General features: G+C 40.3%; 1 protein-coding gene across 1 annotated transcript in view; it reads left to right on the forward strand.

Annotated features, from left to right (window-relative positions):
- The window catches only part of dock8 (dedicator of cytokinesis 8), a 74,116-nt gene that overhangs the window by 40,409 nt on the left and 12,699 nt on the right, over window positions 1-21,008 (forward strand). Inside the window, 24 exon segments of the mRNA XM_088993828.1 lie at window positions 452-544; window positions 1,265-1,360; window positions 2,943-3,092; window positions 3,178-3,291; window positions 3,498-3,653; window positions 3,893-4,032; window positions 4,124-4,287; window positions 5,272-5,423; window positions 6,364-6,546; window positions 6,621-6,747; window positions 6,915-7,002; window positions 7,070-7,166; window positions 8,204-8,338; window positions 8,473-8,625; window positions 11,536-11,694; window positions 12,915-13,015; window positions 14,182-14,374; window positions 16,264-16,407; window positions 16,514-16,645; window positions 17,218-17,352; window positions 18,241-18,294; window positions 18,296-18,331; window positions 18,611-18,847; window positions 18,915-19,058. Coding sequence (XP_088849954.1) covers window positions 452-544; window positions 1,265-1,360; window positions 2,943-3,092; window positions 3,178-3,291; window positions 3,498-3,653; window positions 3,893-4,032; window positions 4,124-4,287; window positions 5,272-5,423; window positions 6,364-6,546; window positions 6,621-6,747; window positions 6,915-7,002; window positions 7,070-7,166; window positions 8,204-8,338; window positions 8,473-8,625; window positions 11,536-11,694; window positions 12,915-13,015; window positions 14,182-14,374; window positions 16,264-16,407; window positions 16,514-16,645; window positions 17,218-17,352; window positions 18,241-18,294; window positions 18,296-18,331; window positions 18,611-18,847; window positions 18,915-19,058 — 3,183 coding nt within the window.

Below are 21,008 nucleotides of genomic sequence, written 5' to 3' on the forward strand. Positions count from 1 at the left end.
CGTCTGGCAGTGAATGAGTTAAATGCGCAGCCAACATGTTACATATCGAAGTTTCCAATTTAGGTACTTCCAAGTCAGATTTAGACTCATGAATACAAGGTCAAAGTGGAATTCAGTCTTTCGGTTTTATCTGAAAAAGTCCCAAATCCTAAAACTGGTTTCTTTCATATGACCCTGTCATGTGACATGTCATGTGAGTCCCGACCCCTAAGCTTCGAAAAGGAAAAAAAAGTCGTAACAGCTGCACAGGTAGCTTCACATTTTTTCTACGTGATCAACCAGCGTGTCTGTTCCCAAACTCACACACACATCACAAGTCATTTGATTCCGACTCCCACACTTCATTAGCTATTGTAATAGACCAGCAGACAGCGGTTTTAATGAGGACATCCATCATACTCAGTGTGATGGAACGTGTATGTGTGTTGTTTTGTTTTTTTTTTGTCTGCAGGGCCACAATGTCCCAGGCAGTCGCATGTCAACCATTTTGGACACAAACAGCCATCAGAACGCAACAGGAAGCACCAGGCCCTCCAGCAGAAAGGTACGAGGAATGGGGAGTGTCGCCATGGTTACTTAGGTTACATAAGGCAACTTCATGTTATGTATTCAGTGTCGCACTGGCTTCAGTAGCCTAATAATAAACAGGAAAATGGTTGCAAAAATAAATAAAAACCTCACACCGAACATGCAATGAATTATACCAACATTAGTCTGTCACTCTCAATAGTTATTGTACTTTTTATTACATCACAATTTGAGCAGAACATCTAATTAGGAAACATTAAAGAGTGCCATCTTTTTTTATGTCCACTGTATTAACCCTCATATTATGTTGAGAAAAAACCATGTTGATTATGTTGTGGGTCATTTTTACCCGTATGTAAAAATCCACACAAAACAGTCAAATAATAGCTGACATCAGCAACAACTGTTTCTGAGATGTTATAAACATTCTTGAAAAGAGAGACAACATATTTTCTATCCCATTGGGATATTTTAGAACTGTTTTACAGCAAGGATAAAGGAAAGGATATCCAGTGCTTTAGTCAACACAAAAATGGAAACGTGTCAAATTGAGCCCTTAACATAATATGAAGGTTAAAGGAACAAATAATCATGCTTTGAGGAACAACATCCGATGTCCACAAGGTGTCAGTGTGGCATAGTTTTTTTCCCCCCTCTTTTTTTTCCCTCCGTTGTAAGTTCTCCCACCCAGGAACAATAATATTGTACACACTATGTGTGTGTTTATCTCTTGCAGCAATTTCACGAAGAGCTGGCCCTACAAATGGTGGTCAGCACAGGAGTGTGTCGGGAGAATGCCTACAAATATGCCTGGTTCTTCTTTGAACTGCTGGTCAGTTAATTCATTGACACAATGGGGGGAAAAGAGATTTGTACATGTTATTTATCACATCTGTTGACCATTAAACTTTTTTTAAACTCTAACTCTCCCCTCTCTTTTTCTCTCTCCCTTTCTCTCTCTCTCTCTCTCTCTCTCTCTCTCTCTCTCTCTCTCTCTCTCTCTCTCTCTCTCTCTCTCTCTCTCTCTCTCTCTCTCTCTCTCTCTCTCTCTCTCTCTCTCTCTCTCTCTCTCTCTCTCTCGCCCCCTTCCTTTGTCTTTTACTGAAGCATATCATTGCTCACATTTATTCTCAAACCCTCCATTAATCTCACTTAGTCAATCTTGTCCTAAAATGACCTCACATTGGGGATTAATCAAAATCGGACCATCATCTCTGCGCTTTTATAATTCTACCAGAGCGGAACTCATTTGGATACACATCATTTTTGTGTGTGTGTGTGTGTGCATGTGTGCGTGTGTGTGTGTGTGTGTGTGTGTGTGTGTGCGCGTGCATTTCTTTGTGTGTGTTTGACAATAGCCTTTTTTTCTGTTACTATTTCCAATTGTATAACGTGACAGTTATGCATAACTGCTGAGAGGAATGTTGACATGAGTGATACATAAGCCTGCGGTGGGTTTATCTATCTGTCTTTCTCTCTTTTTCTCTCTCTGTCTCTCTATTTCTCTCTCTTTTTCTCTCTCTCTCTCTCTCTCCCTTTCTCTTTCTCTCGCTTTCTCTCTCTGTCTCTCTTTCTGTCTCTCTCTCTCTCTCTCTCTCTCTCTCTCTCTCTCTCTCTCTCTCTCTCTCTCTCTCTCTCTCTCTCTCTCTCTCTCTCTCTCTCTCTCTCTTTATCAGAATCAGAATCATCTTTATTGCCAAGTATGTAGAACACACAAGGAATTTGTTTCCGGTAGAACACGCTGCACTAGTATCATCTTCATCTCTTTCTCTCTCTCCCTCTCTCTCTCTCTCTCTCTCTCTCTCTCTCTCTCTCTCTCTCTCTCTCTCTCTCTCTCTCTCTCTCTCTCTCTCTCTCTCTCTCTCTCTCTCTCTCTCTCTCTCTCTCTCTCTCTGCATCCATTAATGGTTTTATTTATATTTATTTTATTCTTGACATGTTATTTGTAGTTATTTCTACTAGTGAATCTGCTCAAATGTATTGTACACAAATAAAATTACATGAAAAACACATACAATGCTATTTTTTTTCAAATAGTGTTTTTTTAGCTTAAATGCAAATCATTCCAGAAGTTAAATACAGTAAAGTCTCGTAATATCGATATCGGATATATCGATAGTCCCGGTTATATCGATATTTTTCGGACTCCCTTGAATATCGATATAACGAGACTTTACTGTACGTATAACTGAACGGTACTTTGGGTGTGATTACTTTGCTTGCCACCAGGGGCAGCACACTTTGAGAAACTTTTCACTTGAAATTTGTTATGACCTTCAGGTATCAATTGGTCTTGTGCATGGTTCCAATGGACATCTGTGAGTCTTCAGTGGAAGTTATTTGGTCAACAGACTTGCAGAACCACTCAATGGGGATCAAATTACGCTTATTGTCCTCATCTTTCACCCAAACAGGTGAAAAGTATGGCCCAGCATGTTTCTCAGCCAGACCAAAATAACATGCCGCGTAGGAGCCGCTTCTCCGACCGCTTCAAAGACGACATCACCACCATCGTCTCAGTAGTCACGGCTGAGATCGGGACCATCCTGGTCAAACAGCAGAAGGTAGGACTGTAGTACATCTTAGCTTAGCTTAGCTTAGCTTCAGTGAGACTCTTTGCCAATTGCAATTTGATGACGTCTGTTTCAGGAAGTTGAGCAAGCGGAGAAAGTCAACATCAGCCTGGCTTTCTTCCTTTACGACTTGCTGTCTCTCATGGACCGTGGCTTTGTATTCATGCTAGTGAAAAACTACTGCAATCAGGTATGGCAACATTCGTGACACCTGCACAATGTGAATACAGCACACCAAATATAAGATTGAGTTTTAGGATTTCTTAATGTATGCAATTTGACTTTGTGTTTGTTGTTCATATACTCGAGTATAAGAAGCTTTAGCTATTAGCCACCTCTAATCCTCCAGCATATATATCACTGCCATTTTTCACATACGCTCTTTTTCTGTTCTAGATGTCCGCCAAAAGTGTTTCGATGCCAACACTAATCAGCATGCGTCTGGAGTTCCTGCGAATCCTGTGTAGTCACGAGCACTACCTCAACCTCAGTCTGTTTTTCAGCAGTCCAGCTTCGGCTCCTGCTTCTCCCTGCCCGTCCATCTCTTCGCAGGTCTGTCCTTGTCCCATTGTTTATTTATCTATATATCTAGCTACCTAGCTATCTCGCTAGCTTGCTATACCCCCCTTCCTTTGTTTTTTACTGAAGCATCTCGCTAGCTAGCTATTTATCATTTTTTTACCCATTCCACAATATCAGCTTTTCTTTGCTCTACATACTCTCCAACCGCCTTTCTTGACTCAAATGCTATAAAACATAAAATTGATTGAACTGCGTTATTCCCGATACAGAGCTCTGGTTCGTGTAGCTTCCAAGAGCAGCAAAGGATCCTCGGACTGTTTGAGCTCTCTCAGGAGTTCAAGCAACAGCACTACCTCACTGGGTTGCTGCTCACCGAGCTCAACGCAGCCCTCGACATGGAGTCGGAGGGGTACGAAAAAAAGGAGGCATAGTGCTTCATGAAATCCGTAATGTGGGGGGTGTCAATATTCGCTTGGTTGTTTAACTGCACACTTCTCCAGGGGAAAGGTTCAGAGGAAGGCAATCAATGCCATTTTTAGCCTGTTGTGCTCTCACGATCTGGATCATCGCTGCATCAAGAGCGAGGTGAGAGCGAAGATGGCCGCCCTCTACTTGCCCCTGGTGGGCATCATCATTGACTCCACCAACTACCTGGATTTCACAGGTCTGTATTGATTAAATGACAATTCAGTGGAAGATGGATGGATGGATGGATGGATGGATGGATGGATGGATGGATGGATGGATGGATGGATGGATGCTCTATGTACCAACTGTTTGTATCTATGTGGATACAGTGCTTAACCGTTTTCCAAAACAGAGCTGTTTGTTCCCTGAGCCCCGAGCAACTGTGATTTCATTTTTAGTTGAAAGCAAGTGGCAAAATGGCCGCCCCCTTAACTCATATTCCACATATACAAAATTCACACTGTCATGAAAATTCTGGGGTTGACTTCTGATGATGTTAAACAGCCCAGTAACAGTAAATTTACACTCTTTTACAAGCTGTACTATTTCGCATTAACTCATTCACTGCCAGACGATGTGCAAAAATCTGTCCACTCCAGTGCCAGGGTTTTTGTCATTTTTCACTCAAATTGCAGGACCTACAGAATATTGAGTTTTCGGAACACATAAACATTCAATATAGCGTAAGAAACCTTTGACTCTCTTCTCTCATCAGGAAAAAAAAGAGTTAATTCCTAAGTTATATGGGTCTGGAGTTATCTGAGCTTGAAATGAGGGCGACTGTACAACATACAATACATAAATATTGATTCATATAGCGTTTTAACAACAGCTGAAGCTGTAACAAAGCGCTAAAATGAGGGGGAAAAAAATGGAAATTCTGCCCCCTTGTGGAAGGGAAAAACATTGCCAGAGGTCTGACCAGCACTTTATCGGCACCCCCGGCAAGAAAGAAGAAAACCAGAACAAATTCGGGAATGGCAGTGAATGAGTTAAATTTCTAAAAAAACATTGGTTTCGTTTTCTCAACTCAGATTATATAATAAACTCAGATTATATAATAAAATATTTACACAAAAGAGGTGTTTTCGCATTTAGAAGATACACTATTTTACAGTATGATTAGTCAAACCTTCTGTTATGACCCCTTCCAAGTTAGTCTGTGTGTCTGTCTCCACAGTGTCAGACGCACGCGGCACAAAGAGCAAAAGTGGCGGACTAGAAGATGACCTTGACAGCGTGCCGCCCATCAATCAATCTGTTGCCATGGCGATCGCCGGCAACCCCTTCAACACGCTTGGGAGGAACGTTCTTGTTTCCATGGCGTCCATGGTAAAAAAAAGTGTCAACTGTCAAAATGGTTTTAGATTTGTGAGCTTGTGTGCGTGTGTGTGTGTGTGTGTGCGTGCGTGTGTGTGTGTGCGCGCGTGTGTGTGTGTGTGTGTGTGTGTGCGTTTGTGTGTGTGGGGGGGATCGTAAGCACTTGTATTGTGCCAAATATGTGAACTTCACTGTTGAATATTGATTAGCTATCGAGCGCACACACACACACACACAAATATGATAGTTTGTATGCAATGCGGTTATAAAAGAGTCGTCACCTCTAAAAAAAGATATCCATCACGTGTCGTATCTACCTATAAAACTACACAGTCACCTCCAAGAGATGCACTTCAGTGACCCCCCCCCCCCCCAGAATGTTTTTGAATGAAACACTCCACCGCAGCGGAAAAGTGACTTTCACACAATGCAGCCCCTCGGCTTGATATTTATCATCGTTTCAAACATGGCAGGTGTTTCGATCGATATTTTCGCACGTTTTTATTTTTTTTCCTCATTCATTGATATTTTCATAGCATTTGTTGGCAGAGTCGCGAATGGGTAGGAGAAAAATTCAGGCCGTGTCCCACCATGTGAATGCGGGGTTTTTGAGGCGGGACCCCCAAAAGCTTTGTGGTGATAATGGCCACATTTATCAAAAGGTGCCGCATAAGTGAAGCAGCAGTGGACCTCTCACATTGTAATTCATCATCAGGAGAATGAAGGTGAATTAGTCTGCAGTAACTTTCACTTCCGTGAGATGGGGAAAAGAGTGAGTTGACCATCCTTGCGCATATTTTGGAGCGTTAGTGGTGCGTTTGGAAGTTTTTCAATTGTGGTCGATGAGCATACTCAATTTTTTGTACCTTGTGTCTTGAAGGAGCCATTTCTTTCAAGTTTCAAATGAGCTTTTCCCTCTGTCTTGTGTCAAGCGTCTCCCTCTCTCCCCAAGCAGGGAAAGTCTGTAGCCACCCTGGCGGCGGACACCAGCCGTCACCTGCTGGTGTGCTTCCTGTGGGTGATGAAAAATGCCGACCGGAGTCTTATCCAGCGCTGGACTGTGGACATGCCCCCCTCTCAGCTCAACAAGCTGTTAGAGCTCCTCACTATCTGCGTGTCGTGTTTTGAGTACCGGGTCAGTTTGGCTGACATCATGGAGTCTGGTCGGAAGGCCTTGTCGTTCAATAACTCCCCATTTCTTGTGTGCAGGCTCACCAGAGCAGCGATAAAGTGAGCACACAAGCTTTACAGAAGTCCCAGCAGGCTAAGCTCCAACTGGAAGAAGCCCTGCTGAGAGGGATGGGAGCCCGCGGGGAGATGATGAAGCGAGTTGGAGGTAAAGCATGCTTTAGGGACTGCGATGCCAGGAAGGACGTTTATTTGATTGATTTTAGACCTTTGAACATTGTATGTTCGTAACTGTCCAAAATGCTATCTAGTTATTCCATTTCAATAAACATTTTGCTGACCATATGCTTTGCTTCCTGGTGTTTTTTTTGGCAGGAATGGACAGAACCATAGGTCAAAGAGAGAACCTACGCTGGAGGAAAGATCTCACCCAGTGGAGACAGACCAACGACAGACACGATAAGTACGTTTAGTGTCACTTCTCCAAACACTTTTCAATTTTAAATATTCATCATCCCATTTGGCATCAGGACCAAGGCGGAGTTGGACCAGGAGGCTCTGATTAGCGGAAACTTGGCCACAGAGGCAAACCTCATCGTTTTGGATCTGTTGGAAACTATCGTGCAGGTCAGGAAGAGCACTACTTTTCGCGAAGGAGGTTGTGGTATGACAATTCTTTTTGTTTGAATATGAATGTTCTTTTAACGGAATTGTATCGCTTGCATCTCGGCTTTTCAGATTGCGCTCGAGTTCCAGTTTGCTTCAGTACCATGTGAATAGGGCGATATGGTGCAGATGCATAAAAATATTCAGTCATGTTGCTCCTGCAAAGTTTCTTCCAAGCTTTTTGAATTGGCTGCGTTCACTTGTATAAATAAATTTGCCCACACACACATGCAAGACTTTGCAATGCAGACTTTTAGTGAGAGCAACTTAGAGCCATGAATGAATGGATGAATGAATGAATGAATGAATGAATGAATGAATGAATGAATGAATGAATGAAGAAACACGGATACAGTACATGGATACATAAATAAATACATGGATACAGGTATAAATAAATTAATAAATGAATGGATGAATAAATGGATGAATAAATGAATAAATAAATGAATAATTGATAAAATGAATGAATTAACAAACAATAAACAAATGAATAGATGAATGAATAAATGAATAAATAAATAAATCAATCGGTAGATACATAAATACATGGATACATAAATAAATGTGAATTTGGTGCATGAATGCGTGAACAAATAAATAAATACATACATACGAATGGATGAATGAATAAATAAATGAATGCATGACTAATAGAATGAATGAATAAATGAATACTGGATATGTAAATAAATATGAATGGATGGATACATGAATTAATGAATAAACAATTAAAAGAATAATTGAATGAATAAATACACAAAAAAATAAATATGAATGGATGAATAAATAAATAAATAAATAAATGATTTAGAAGTAAGACTTTATGCTACCAGATATATATATATATTTTTTTACATGACTTCCCCATTAAACCTTGGCAAACTTCTATTCTTGCTCAGTTAAATTTTGTCATTTGTACACTACCGGCCATCTTGCCCCCAGTTCCCCACATCTGGTTGAACGTTATTTTATTTTACCTTGTGTCCTCCGTGCAGGCGGTACCAATGGCGGACTGTAAGGACAGCGTGGTGGGCGGTGTGTTGAAGGTGTTACTCCACTCGCTTACCTGCAACCAGAGCTCCACCTTCCTCTCACACACCTTCAGCACACTTAGGGCACTTGTTGTCAAGGTACTCCCGAACTCAGAATTTAGCCATTGTGGGCGGATATGGAACTACGATAAACTTGATTTTGTTCATTCTTAATAAAATTGATTATATCATTCTTGAATTTGCGTTATAGTCCTCACTTGCTTGCATTGTAGTTTGGCGAGCTGCTTTTTGAAGAAGAGGCGGAACAGTGCGCAGACCTGTGTCAGAAGGTGCTCCAATACTGCAGTAGCCCGGTGGACGAGAACCGGAGTCAGGCGTGCGCCACTCTCTACCTCATCATGAGATACAGCTACAGCAATGCCAGCGTAAGCGCATACACGCCGATATCCCGTGATCACTCACTCAATGTTATCCGGACCAAAGCAAATGGCGGGTGACCTTCGAGTCCTTATCTAACCTGAAAGAATTGAACTGAAGAGCACATCAGAACGGGGGAATGCCTCATGAGAGGTCTGCTTCTGACTCACACGCATACACACACACATGCACATTTTTTCCGGCTTTTATGTCGTTCCCGTTTCTATTCTGGGCACTTGGTGAGGGCAAAAAAAAGTTTCTGGTGAAGGATGTGCGGGTGAATACAGAGCAGAGATGTGTCACTGTCTGCCTACCCCACACTTAGCCCTCTTTAAATAATGACACACACACACTGGCTCACTGTGCGGGTATGTCATGAAATTGAGATACGCACCCCGCTCACAACATTGATGCATTGTGTAATGAGATGTATTGTATTTTTTTTTTACTTTTTATTGACATTATCATTGAGAGGATATAGAAGTCAGTTGGTATCAGGACAATGTTGATGACATTGACATTAGATTTCGTGTTCATGTTCATGAAAAAAAATCAAAATGTTATTCTTCAATGTCTTCAGAGTGTCTTTAACTCTTTTACTGCCAGACGATGTGCAATAATGTGGCCACTCCAGTGCTAGGGATTTTGTCATTTTCACTCAAATTGCAGGACTAGCAAATTTCCCCATTGTGGGACAAATAAAGGTTTTCTGTGTCTGATTCTGACTCACAGAATATTGAGTTTTAGGACTGCATAAACATTATGTGCAACTTAAGAAGACTCTCTCCTTTCATCAGAAAAGAAAAGTTAATTTCTAAATTATATGGGTCTGGAGGTATCTGAGCTTGAAATGAGGGCAGCTGTACAAAAATACAATACAATACATATTGATTTATATAGCACTTTAACAACAGCTGAAACTGTAACAAAGCGCTAACATGGATACATGGCAAATGCTGCCCCCTCGTGGGTGAGAAAAACATTGCCAGAGGTCTGACCAGCGCTGAATTAATACATCTGTAATTCACTGAAACATGATACAATAGTTTTAAAATTCATACTGTGCTCAACTCATTCACTGTCATTCACAAATTTATTCGGGAATTGAAAATCATGACGTGAAGCGCCATTCCCGAATTTGTTTTGGTTTGGGTTCGTCTTGCATGGGGTGCTAATAAAGCACTGGTCAGACCTCTGCCAATGTTTTCCCTCCCACGAGGTAGCAGCATTTGCCTTTTGTACAGCTACCCCCATTTCAAGCTCAGATAACTTCAGATCCATATAACGTGGGAATTAACTCTTCTTTTCTGAAGAAAGAAGAGAGTCTTAGGTTTCTTATGCTGCATTATTGAATGTTTATGTAGTCCTAAAACTCAATATTCTGTGTGTCCTGCAATTTGAGTGAAAAATGACAAAAACCCTGGCACTGGAGTGGACTCATTTTTGCACATCGTGTGGCAGTGAATGAGTTAAGTTTCAGAATATATATATTTTTTTTTAAGTCACACCAGCCTCTGCAGCACACACACACACACACACACACACACACACACACACACACACACACACACACGCGCGCACACACACACACGCACCACTACCCCAGCACATATTTGTTTATGCAGCGGATGCAGCGATGGGAATTAGCTTAGCGACCACGTGACCACGTTTTCTTCAGAATATCAAGCCATTTTTTTTCAGCGTCATGCTCACGCATAAATATACCCAACCTGACATTTATGTTTCAGATGCTTATAAAAAGCTCCAAAGGACAGTGGGGGTCTGGATCACGTGTGATGAGACAAATCTTATTACAGTATATAGGACCAGTTTTTGATCACATGTGCGCGTGCGCGCAAACATGCATCAGGTGCATTAGGGGGCAGTGATGGGTGGTTAGGCCTCGGCTCCACGCTCAGTTGAACAGAATGAGGCCGTAGAGATCATCTATGGGTGATTATGTCTCTGCTAATGGGGGATCATTTCCCGCTCTGCAGCTCATGTTGGAGATAGATGGCGCTCAGCACGCGCGCGCACACACACACACACACACACACAACTTGAGCGTCCACGTGTGGCAGCTTGTCACTGACAGCTAGTGCAAAAAAATGAATGGCGGGGGACAAAGGCGAGCAGCGGATGCAACATAATCAGGCCGATGCGCCTTCCTGATTCAATATCGTCGTGATGCGTTCGAGTGGTGATTCAATTTGGATGCTTGAGTTTCGATGTCAGTTTTGTTTTCTTGGCGAGGGATTGATGGGTAATTGACAGATTTAGCTGTAATCGTAGGACAAAATATTGCAGCTCTCAATGTGATGCGGTACACTTCTGTACGACTGTAAACAAGTACAATAATAACACAATTTGAGCTCTCCTTCTGTCCATATGTCATATATGCATTTACCCTATTTTCCGGTGTATAAGGCGCACTGGAGTATAAGGCACACCTTCAGTGAGTGAAAAAGTTTAATCAAACATACAAACAATAAATAAATAAATAAATAAATAAATGCCATATTTTCTGGTGTATAAGGTATACCGGAGTATAAGGCGTACCTCCAATGAATGGTGGATTTTCAAACTTTTTCCATATATAACGCGCACCGAAGTACAAGGTGCACCTTCAATGAATGAAAAATGTTTACCAAATATAAGGCACACCATATTATAAGGCGTTACAATGGAGGCTGGGATTATGGAGTTGGTAGCTGCTGACAATAGTTGTCAGACCTGTTGTGGCTCAGTAATACTTCACAAATAAGGTGCACCTGCGTATAAGGTGCAGGGTCATCTTTTGAAGAAAATCAAGGCTTTTACACACCGTACAGTATTTTTACAGTGATGCATACAATTGGAGTGTGCCAGGAGGATTACAGTTTCACAATGGTCCTTTTTGATGTGTGTTTCTGGAGCAGAACTTCTCCAGGGTGAAGATGCAGGTCACCATGTCTCTGGCGTCCCTGGTGGGCAAGTCTTCCGACTTCCAGGAGGAGCATCTCAGATGCTCTCTGCGAACAATCCTGGCCTACGCCGAGGAGGATGCCGAGATGCAGAACACACAGTTGCCCCAGCAGGTGTCAGATTATGATAATTAATGTGTTTTGGTTCTACACAAATTTAGAAGCTGTATTTCCTCGTAGTGGCTGAAGGGTTTGGAAATATAACCAAATTGGGATTGTTTTTTTTTCTTTAATATTGCCATTATTCCCCCCCCCCACCCAACTTGCAGCATTTTTGGTTTGAAAATTGCATTCCACTACTTTGCAATGTCAATTTCAATTTAATTTTTTTTTTTTTTGTGCTGACAAATACTTTAACCAATTCTGTGCCATTCCCAAATTTATTCGGGAATTGAAAATACAATATAACATAGAGCACCATTCCCGAATTTGTTCGGGTTTTGTATTTCCTTGCTTGGGTGCCCATAAAGCGCTGGCCAGACCTCTGGCAATGGTTTTTTCCCTTCCACAAGGGGGCAGCATTTCCCTTCCACAAGGGGGCAGGATTTCCCTTTTTTCCATATTAGTGCTTTGTTCCAGCTTCAGCTGTTGTTAAAGCGCTATATAAACCAATATGTATGTATTGCATTCTATTTTGGACAGCCACCCTCATTTCAAGCTCATGCATATTTGACAATAAAGCTGACTTCGACTTGACTTGACTTTGAAATAACTCCAGACCCATGTAATTTAGAAATTTAGGAAACTCTTTTTTACGACTAAAGAAGAGAGTCTCAGGCTTCTAACGCTGCATTGAATTATAATGTAGTCCTTAAAGTCAATATTCGTGGGTCCTGCCATTTGAGTGAAAATGACAAAAACCTTGGCACTGGAGTGGACACATTTTTTGCACATCGGCTGCCAGTGAATGAGTTATTGCGAAATAGTCAGGATAGGTTGAAAAAGTCTAAATTTCCTGTTACTGTATCTGGGCGGTTTTGCATCATCAGCCGCATGAGAGAAAAATCAAATTTTCATGACAGCATTAATATTGTATATTTGGAATATACGTTAAGGCGGTGAATGAGTTAAAATAATTTCTTCCTTTTATAAATTTGCTGTAAATTCCGAATTTCTCCATTGTGAGACAAATGGTTTTCTTATCTTATCGTATCTTAGCGTATCTTAGTGTATCTTAGCGTATCTTATCGTATCTAATTGTATCTTATCGTATCTTAGCGTATCTTAGCTCATCTTAGCGCATCTTATCGTATCTTATTGTATCTCATCGTATCTTATCGTATTGTATATGATCTTATACAATCTTATCTTATCTTATCTTATTCGGGCTGCAGGTGGACGAGCTACTGAGGAACCTCAACAGCATCTTATCAGACACGGTGAAGATGCGAGAATTCCAAGAGGACCCAGAGATGCTCATGGACCTCATGTACAGGTACCTTATCCTTTTTCATCCCACCTCACTGTCTTCTCTCTCTTTATTTGGGGTTTGTTTTGTCTCCGTTTGCCTACCTCGCCATGGCAACCAATGTGCTCGCACTTTGGATCCCCTCTGTGAGTCGCTTTTGTTTACATGCAAATGCAAACAGTGGGTCTAGAGGAGACCAAAGGACCATGTGCGCACTTCATGTGTCTTCTTACATGCGTTTTTTTTAATCACACGTGGCTTTATTTTTGATCTCACTCACCAAAGCCCGTATACTTTTTTTTTCACCTCAACTCACCCATGTGAGCTTACTAAAATTCACTAAAAAGGAGAAAACAAATTGCTGGTTTCATAAAGATATTCATTGTGTTTAACTCATTCACTGCCAGACGTCTGCAAAAACGTGTCCACTCCAGTGCCAAGGTTTTTGTCATTTCACTAAAATTCCAGGACCCACATATTGAGTTTTAGGACTATATAAATATTCAATGCAGCCTAAGAAACCTTAGACTATCTTCTTTCATCAGAAAAAAAGTGTTCATTCCTAAGTTATATGGGTCTGAAGATATCTGAGCTTGAAAAGGGTGCGGCTGTACAAAATACAATACATACATATTGGTTTATATGGTACTTTAAGAACAGCTGAAGCTGGAACAAAGCGCTAACATGGAATATAAGGAAATGCTGCGCCCTTGTGGAAGAGAAAAACATTGCCGAGGTCTGACCAGCGCTTTATCGGCACCCCAGCAAGAAAAACTAAAACCCGAACAAATTCAGGAATGGCGACCTACGTCATATTTTTTATTCTCAAATTAATTCGGGAATTGCAGTGAATGAGTTAAATGCAATGCATGCTTGGAATCCTTTTATCAAAATAATTTCCGTCATCTGGTTGTCTTATGTAGACTATGCGAAATATCTGAAGGCCTTCATTGGAATTGTTGTTTTTCATTAGAATTATGTTCCACTTCCCCGCAGATCATTTTCTGTGGAACAGTATATCCATTGGTACCTTGACTTGAATTAATTCTGGATTACATTTTCCCATTGGTGGTGAAGTCAATTCCTTTTCTAATAGGGCAATAGGGATTATTTGATGCAATGAAAGTCCTATTGATACTCTTGAGTACAAAAATCAAAGACACCCCCCTCCGCCTCTTCCTCTTATTCCACAGGATAGCAAAAGGCTACCAGACGTCTCCCGACCTGCGTCTGACGTGGCTGCAGAATATGGCAGAGAAGCACAATGACAGAAAATGCTACACCGAGTCGGCTATGTGTCTGGTACACGCCGCCGCTCTAGTGGCGGAGTACCTCAGCATGCTGGAAGATCACAAGTACCTGCCCATTGGCAGCGTCACCTTTCAGGTAGAGGTTACTGATGTAGATCAGAATCAGAATCAGAATCAGAATCATCTTTATTGCCAAGTATGTACAACACACAAGGAATTTGTTTCCGGTAGAACACGCTGCACTAGTATCGTCGTCAAAAAAAAACTGCTAAGTGGCACTATACAGTTCCATTTTGGTTACAGATGTCAAAATATTTCGTATTGTACGCACGGGAGATGGGTTGGTGGAAGAGAGAGACCAACGTCACACGTGTCTCCATGGATGAGCCACGAATTTGGTCGTCTGCGTCCAGTGGGGGGCGCTGTATGCTCATAAGGTTAAAAAACGGAAATGTGGCTTCAACCTGATCACTGCACATAGCCCGGTTTTCATTAAGACTATTCTGAATAGCATTATAATGGCATCTCCACTTTCAGCTTGTCCCATCAGGAATGGTCACAGCGAGTCACAGATCATTTATTAGGAGCCATTTTTTTTAGAGCTTTTGCCATTCCTGCAACTACTAATAATAATTCTGCTAGTAGAACCAATGGCTATGATTATTTTAGATGGATTCATCCTGCTTCTAACAATTTAATAAGTGTGATTTTCTTTGTTTCAAATGGTTGATGTGTACATTTTTGCCAAATTGATGTAGAAATGAAATAATCCAGATTTTACATTATTATTATTATTATTATTATTATTATTATTATTATTATTATTATTATTATTATTATTAATCTAATCCAAAAATATATTAAAAAAGCCAATTATATTAGCTTTATTATTATTATTATTATTATTATTATTATTATTATTATTATTATTATTATTATAAAAATTGCTGATGTGGACTGCAAATTTCCCCATTGTGGGACGAATAAAGGTTTTCTAATTCTGATTATTCACATTGCTATTTTTACAATCACATTGCTTTTATTATTATTCTCATTTTAAACATTATTATTATTATTATTATTAAATAATATTATAAGTAGGAATAGTAGTGGTAGTAGCAGTAGTACTTTAATTTATCAAACATGTATTTGTTGTTTTTCTTTTTTCAATGTTTTACATTTAATAATTACAAAACAGTACATTTTTTCAATTACATTTTTAACCATTATACATCAAACTGCCGTTTCCACAATTAATTCCATCATCTGAGTATTTTTTCTTGGAAAACCAGCATGGTTTAAAAGGATATATATATATAATAATAATAAATGTTATTTATAAGCGCCTTTCAAAACTCTCAAGCACACTTTACGGTCACAGGATATTTTTTCTGCGGGTGAGCAGCGGCAGCCACATGCACCAGCGTTCACTCAACCCGGAAGTAACAAAGTTAAAAAAAATAGTAAATAAATAAATAATATTTAATCTCCTAAATATGGTATTTTATTGAAACGATAATGATGTACAGTATAATATTCCTGACATGATATATGTATTTTGTATATACTATAATTATATTCTTATAAGCAGCGAAACATTTTTGCATTATTTTTAAACTGCATTGAACTTGCACATCAAACATTTAATCCCGCTATTATTGAATGAAAAAATATGACTTTTTAAAAGCATATGTAATTATTTCAATATTGCAAAGAAAAAAAAAGAATGTACAAATTCATGATAGTGTCAAAATAACCATATTGGTACAAGTAATAAAAGCAGTAAATGTGCTTGTGTGCTGACTGTGAGATTGATCAGCTCACACACTAAAACACGCACACACACAAAGCACTGAGGTGTGTGCACCCAACACATCCTGACCTCCAGCAGTCAACAGGTCATTGATTGGAGCGTCATCACATTAGTTCCATTTCCTTCTCCCTGTTTTCAATTCAGCTATGTGACTGCTAATTTGATTAAGAGGGCTAAGTGATTGATCGGACGCATGGATTTTCCCTCCTCAGAGCATCTCCTCCAATGTGCTGGAGGAGTCGGCCGTGTCGGATGACATCCTGTCCCCCGACGAGGACGGCGTGTGCTCGGGCCGCTACTTCACCGAAAGCGGCCTCGTGGGGTTGCTGGAGCAGGCCGCTGAGCTCTTCAGCAGTGTAATAGACCAAGCGTGATATCCTTTTTATCAATTTGTCACTCACGGGAGAATGCCTTCCGTCGCCGTGGTAACAGACGGATCTGTTTTTTTTTTTGTCTTATCAGGGAGGCCTGTACGAGGCTGTTAACGAGGTTTACAAGGTAATCATTCCCATCCTGGAGGCTCACCGAGACTTCAAGAAGCTGGCATCCACTCATGACAAACTGCAGAGAGCCTTTGATAACATCATTCAGAAGGTAAGTGGAGCTGTACTGGCAAACAAAGGTGAAAACAAGTTCACCGCTGTTCCTATTGAAACATAAAAATAGCATAAACAACAGCGTTATCTGACACAAGCGAGCTCACCCTTGATCATTTTGTCAATGTTTTCTCATGGATTTTCACTGGACAACACTGAAGACGTGACACTTTGCTATCATGTAAACTTGGATAACAGTGAAAATTTACTGGCCATCAATTATAAATCTATACACAGCCATTGTCAAAACAACAAGTCAGTATTGAATATCTAAATTGGGCCTCAACGGTTCCCTTTGTGTGAAGACCATTGTTATTATTTGTGTAATTACACCTGTATTTAAAATATACATACCAAAAAAAAAACAAAGATTTAATCTCATGTTTTTCCCTGTGAGCTGATAATATACTGTTATTTTGTTCATTAAAATTTATTTTAATTATGTGAAAATTACTCTCCGCAAGAGCTCATAAAATTCCCATAGCAATAATAAGAAATACAAATAATTTTGTAATGTCCTGTTGCTATCATGGAGATATACTGTATGTCCCCCTCTTCCCGTTCCTGCAGGGCCACAAGAGGATGTTCGGCACATACTTCCGGGTGGGTTTTTACGGTGGGAAATTCGGCGACTTGGATGAGTGGGAATTCATTTACAAGGAGCCGGCCATCACGCACCTGCCAGAGATATCGCACCGGCTCGAGGTGAGAGACAATTGCTGCATATTCCATGACCACCAAACACCTACACATCAGGGTTGTCCAGACTTTTACTTCTGACAGGCCCCATTTAAACAAACAAATATATAAATGTACAACTAAATAAATAAATACACAAATAAATAAATATGAACACATAAATATAAACATATAAATATAAATAAATACAAATAATTATAAATAAATACAAATAATTATAAATAAATACAAATAAATATAATTGTGAATGTGAATATGAATGACTATAAATGAATATAAATGAATAAATGGAAGCGATATGTCCACCTCACTTTATATTGATGGAAGACAAAAAAAAACATAAAATCAAAAATGCTGTAATTGTTGTTTTCCTAAAAATAATTCTACTTGAAAGTTGGAATATGTACCGTATTTCCGGGTGTATAAGGCGCACCGGAGTATAAGGCGCACCCCCAATGAATGGTTTATTTTAAAACTTTTTTCCATATGTAAGGCGCACCGGACTACAAGGTTCACTTTCCCTGACTGAATGAAAAGGTTTTCCAATTATAATATATGAATATGTACATACAAGTTTTCCAAATATAAGGCACACCCACATTATAAGGTGCTACAGTCGAGGCTGGGCTTACGCATGACTTCTTCTAAAGGGGGAAATGTAATCGTGGCAGTCGTTGCGAGACCTGTTGTGGTTCAATTTGACTTCACATTTAAAGTGCACCGCATATAAGGCGCAGCATCAGCTTTTGAAGAAAATCAAGACTTTTGGGTGCACCTTATACCCCGTAAAATACGTACTTCAAATAAGAGTTAATTGCCAGTGTGATAACATCTGTATAGTCATCAATACTGATACACCGCCATGTCAACTGTTCATGTTTTTGTGGCTGCCAGAACTTTTACAGTCAGTGTTTTGGAGAGGACATCCTGGTAATGATCAAAGATTCGAACGCCTGTGGACAGAAAACAACTTAGCCCTGACAAGGTAAGTCACATGCTGTCTCTCAAAGATTGATTGATTATTTCAAGTGGTTTTTCTACTTCATCTTGAGCTAAGGGACATATTTTATGCAAAATAAATTCAAAAACACCAAATACAATTTTGGGCTTGATTAAAGCTGTTATTATTTCACAAAAGTGGCTTCGCAGATTTCTGCCCTCTCAAATCTACAACTAGCCTCACTTTTGCACCGACATGTACGATATATTTGATGCAGGTGAACATAATATTGTGTCCAATGACTGACCTCGTGCTCCCACGCAGGCTTATATCCAGGTTACGTACGTGGAGCCCTACTTTGATGACTACGAAATGAAAGACCGGATGACCAACTTCGAGAAGAACTTCAATCTGCGTCGCTTCATGTACACCACGCCTTTCACCAAGAGCGGCCGTCCGCGGGGCGAGCTCAATGAGCAGTACAAGAGGAAGACCATCCTCACCACCATGCACGCTTTTCCTTATGTCAAAACGCGCATCAATGTCATTCAGAAAGAGGAGGTAGTACGTTAAAAATATTATCCATATTTATCGGCCCCCCATTAATGTCTATTTCTGGTTCCTCCAGTTTGACCTGACTCCTATTGAAGTGGCCATCGAGGACATGCAGAAGAAGACCAAGGAGCTCGCGGTGGCTACGCACAGAGAGCAACCCGATGCTGTGATGTTACAGATGTTACTTCAAGGGTCAGTGGGAGCCACTGTGAACCAGGTAGTGTGTACTGCATCTTTGTGTGCGCGTGTGACCGAATAACATTGCACTTCAAATTGAAATACTGTATTTTCCGGTGTATACAAAAGATGACTCTGCGTCTTATACGCAGGTGCACCTTATACGTGAAGTAATATTGAGCCACAACAGGTCTCGTAACTACTATCAGCAACTACTGACTCCATTTCCCCCTGTAGAAGAAGTCGTGTGTAACCCCAGCCTTTACTGTAGTGTAGCACATTATAATGTAGTGTGCCTTATATTAGGAAATATTTTATGTATTTATAAATAAAATTTGCAAAACATTTTTCATTCATTGAAGGTGTGCCTTATGGTCCGGTGCACCTTGTATTATGGAAAAAGTTTGAAAATACACCATTCATTGGGGGTGCTCCTTATACTCTGGTGCACCTTATACACCGGGAAATACAGTAATATTGATCTACAACAGGTCTCACAACTATTCTCAGCAGCTACCGACTCTATTTCCCCTTGTAGAAGAAGTTGTGTGTAACACCAGCCTCGACTGGAGCTCCTTATAATGTGGCGTGCCTTATATTTGGAAGACTTTTGTATATGTATATATTATATTTGGAAAAGCTTTTTTCATTTACTGAAGGTGCACCTTATACTCAGGTGCACCTTTATATATGGAAAAAGTTTGAAAATACACCATTCATTGGGGGTGCACCTTATACCCTGGAAAATACAGTGCTGTACATGCCAACTGTGTTTTTCTTTTTTTTCTCCATATGTTTCATTCTTATGCAGCTCCTGGAATTTTGTCCTAACTGCACCCCCCACACCCCCAGTAAAAGTTCGTCATCTTGAAAGTACAGTCAAACTTTTGATTTTCGACTATAATCCGTTCCAGAAATCGGTTTTCGAACAGATTTCTGGAACGACAACTGAAACTGAAAGGTCATCTTTTTTGTTTTTTTTAATTGTGATTGAACACTACAAACACGCCTGCTTACAATGGAACGCCAAACGCGGATAATGCATCGTTCACAATGAGACACGACACAAGGAAATGACGCATAAGCAAGCGGTGGATAGACAAGTGGTGCATTCAAGTGCACTCAGTTTGGTCGAGAACCGATTTTGGGTTGTAAACTGAGTCATAAAAAAATCACCTAAATATTTGGTCAAAAATTAAAACATTTCCGATTATAAGCAATGTAATCAATGTCTGCTTTGCTAAACATGTTTTTATCATGATTGAATAATACAAACAAAGCCTGCTTACAATGGAACGGCAAACGCGGATAATGCTTCGGTCACAATGAGACACGACACAAGGAAATGACGCATAAGCAAGCGGTGAATAGACAGGTGGTGCATTAAGGTGCACTCAGTTTGGTCGATAACCCATTTTTGATTGTAAAACGAGGCATAAAAAAATGGACATTTTTGGTCGAAAACCGAGGCGTTCAAAAACCAAGGTTTGACTGTACAGTATTTGCAAAGTGCTTGTAAATGTATCCCCCTGAAAGACTGTAGCCCAAACTGGCTGTCACAAAAAGTTGAATATTTATCTCATATGTCGTATTAACCCCGGAATGCCCGTCCTCCCTCTTCGTCGCCTCCTTGTTCCTTGTGTGCTCCCTCTAAATGTGTCAGGTAGTGGAGGGAGGGGGGTGTAGTCTTAAACAGACCGTCTTAAAATAGCTCCATTTAACTTATCACATTTACAATTAGCATTGTAGTGGCAGATTGCCGTTTGGAGACGTGATCAAAGCCTTCGCGCCATCCATAACCTTAATTCCCCTCCCTTGCTTGCCTTCCTCCTCCCTCCAACATTGAGTTAAATTGTCAATTCATGGCCGCCCTCCCTTTCATGTGTCATGCATGCTCTGCTCGAACCAGAGCTTGCTTTGATGTGATTGCTTCCAGGTCTTGCTAGCGTACTGGATGTCAAGATGACGCTCCCATGTTTTATCTCCCAAA

Source organism: Hippocampus bargibanti, linkage group LG04, assembly GCF_051943395.1.
Source record: "Hippocampus bargibanti isolate YZ-2025 linkage group LG04, ASM5194339v1, whole genome shotgun sequence".
Classification (NCBI taxonomy): domain Eukaryota; kingdom Metazoa; phylum Chordata; class Actinopteri; order Syngnathiformes; family Syngnathidae; genus Hippocampus; species Hippocampus bargibanti.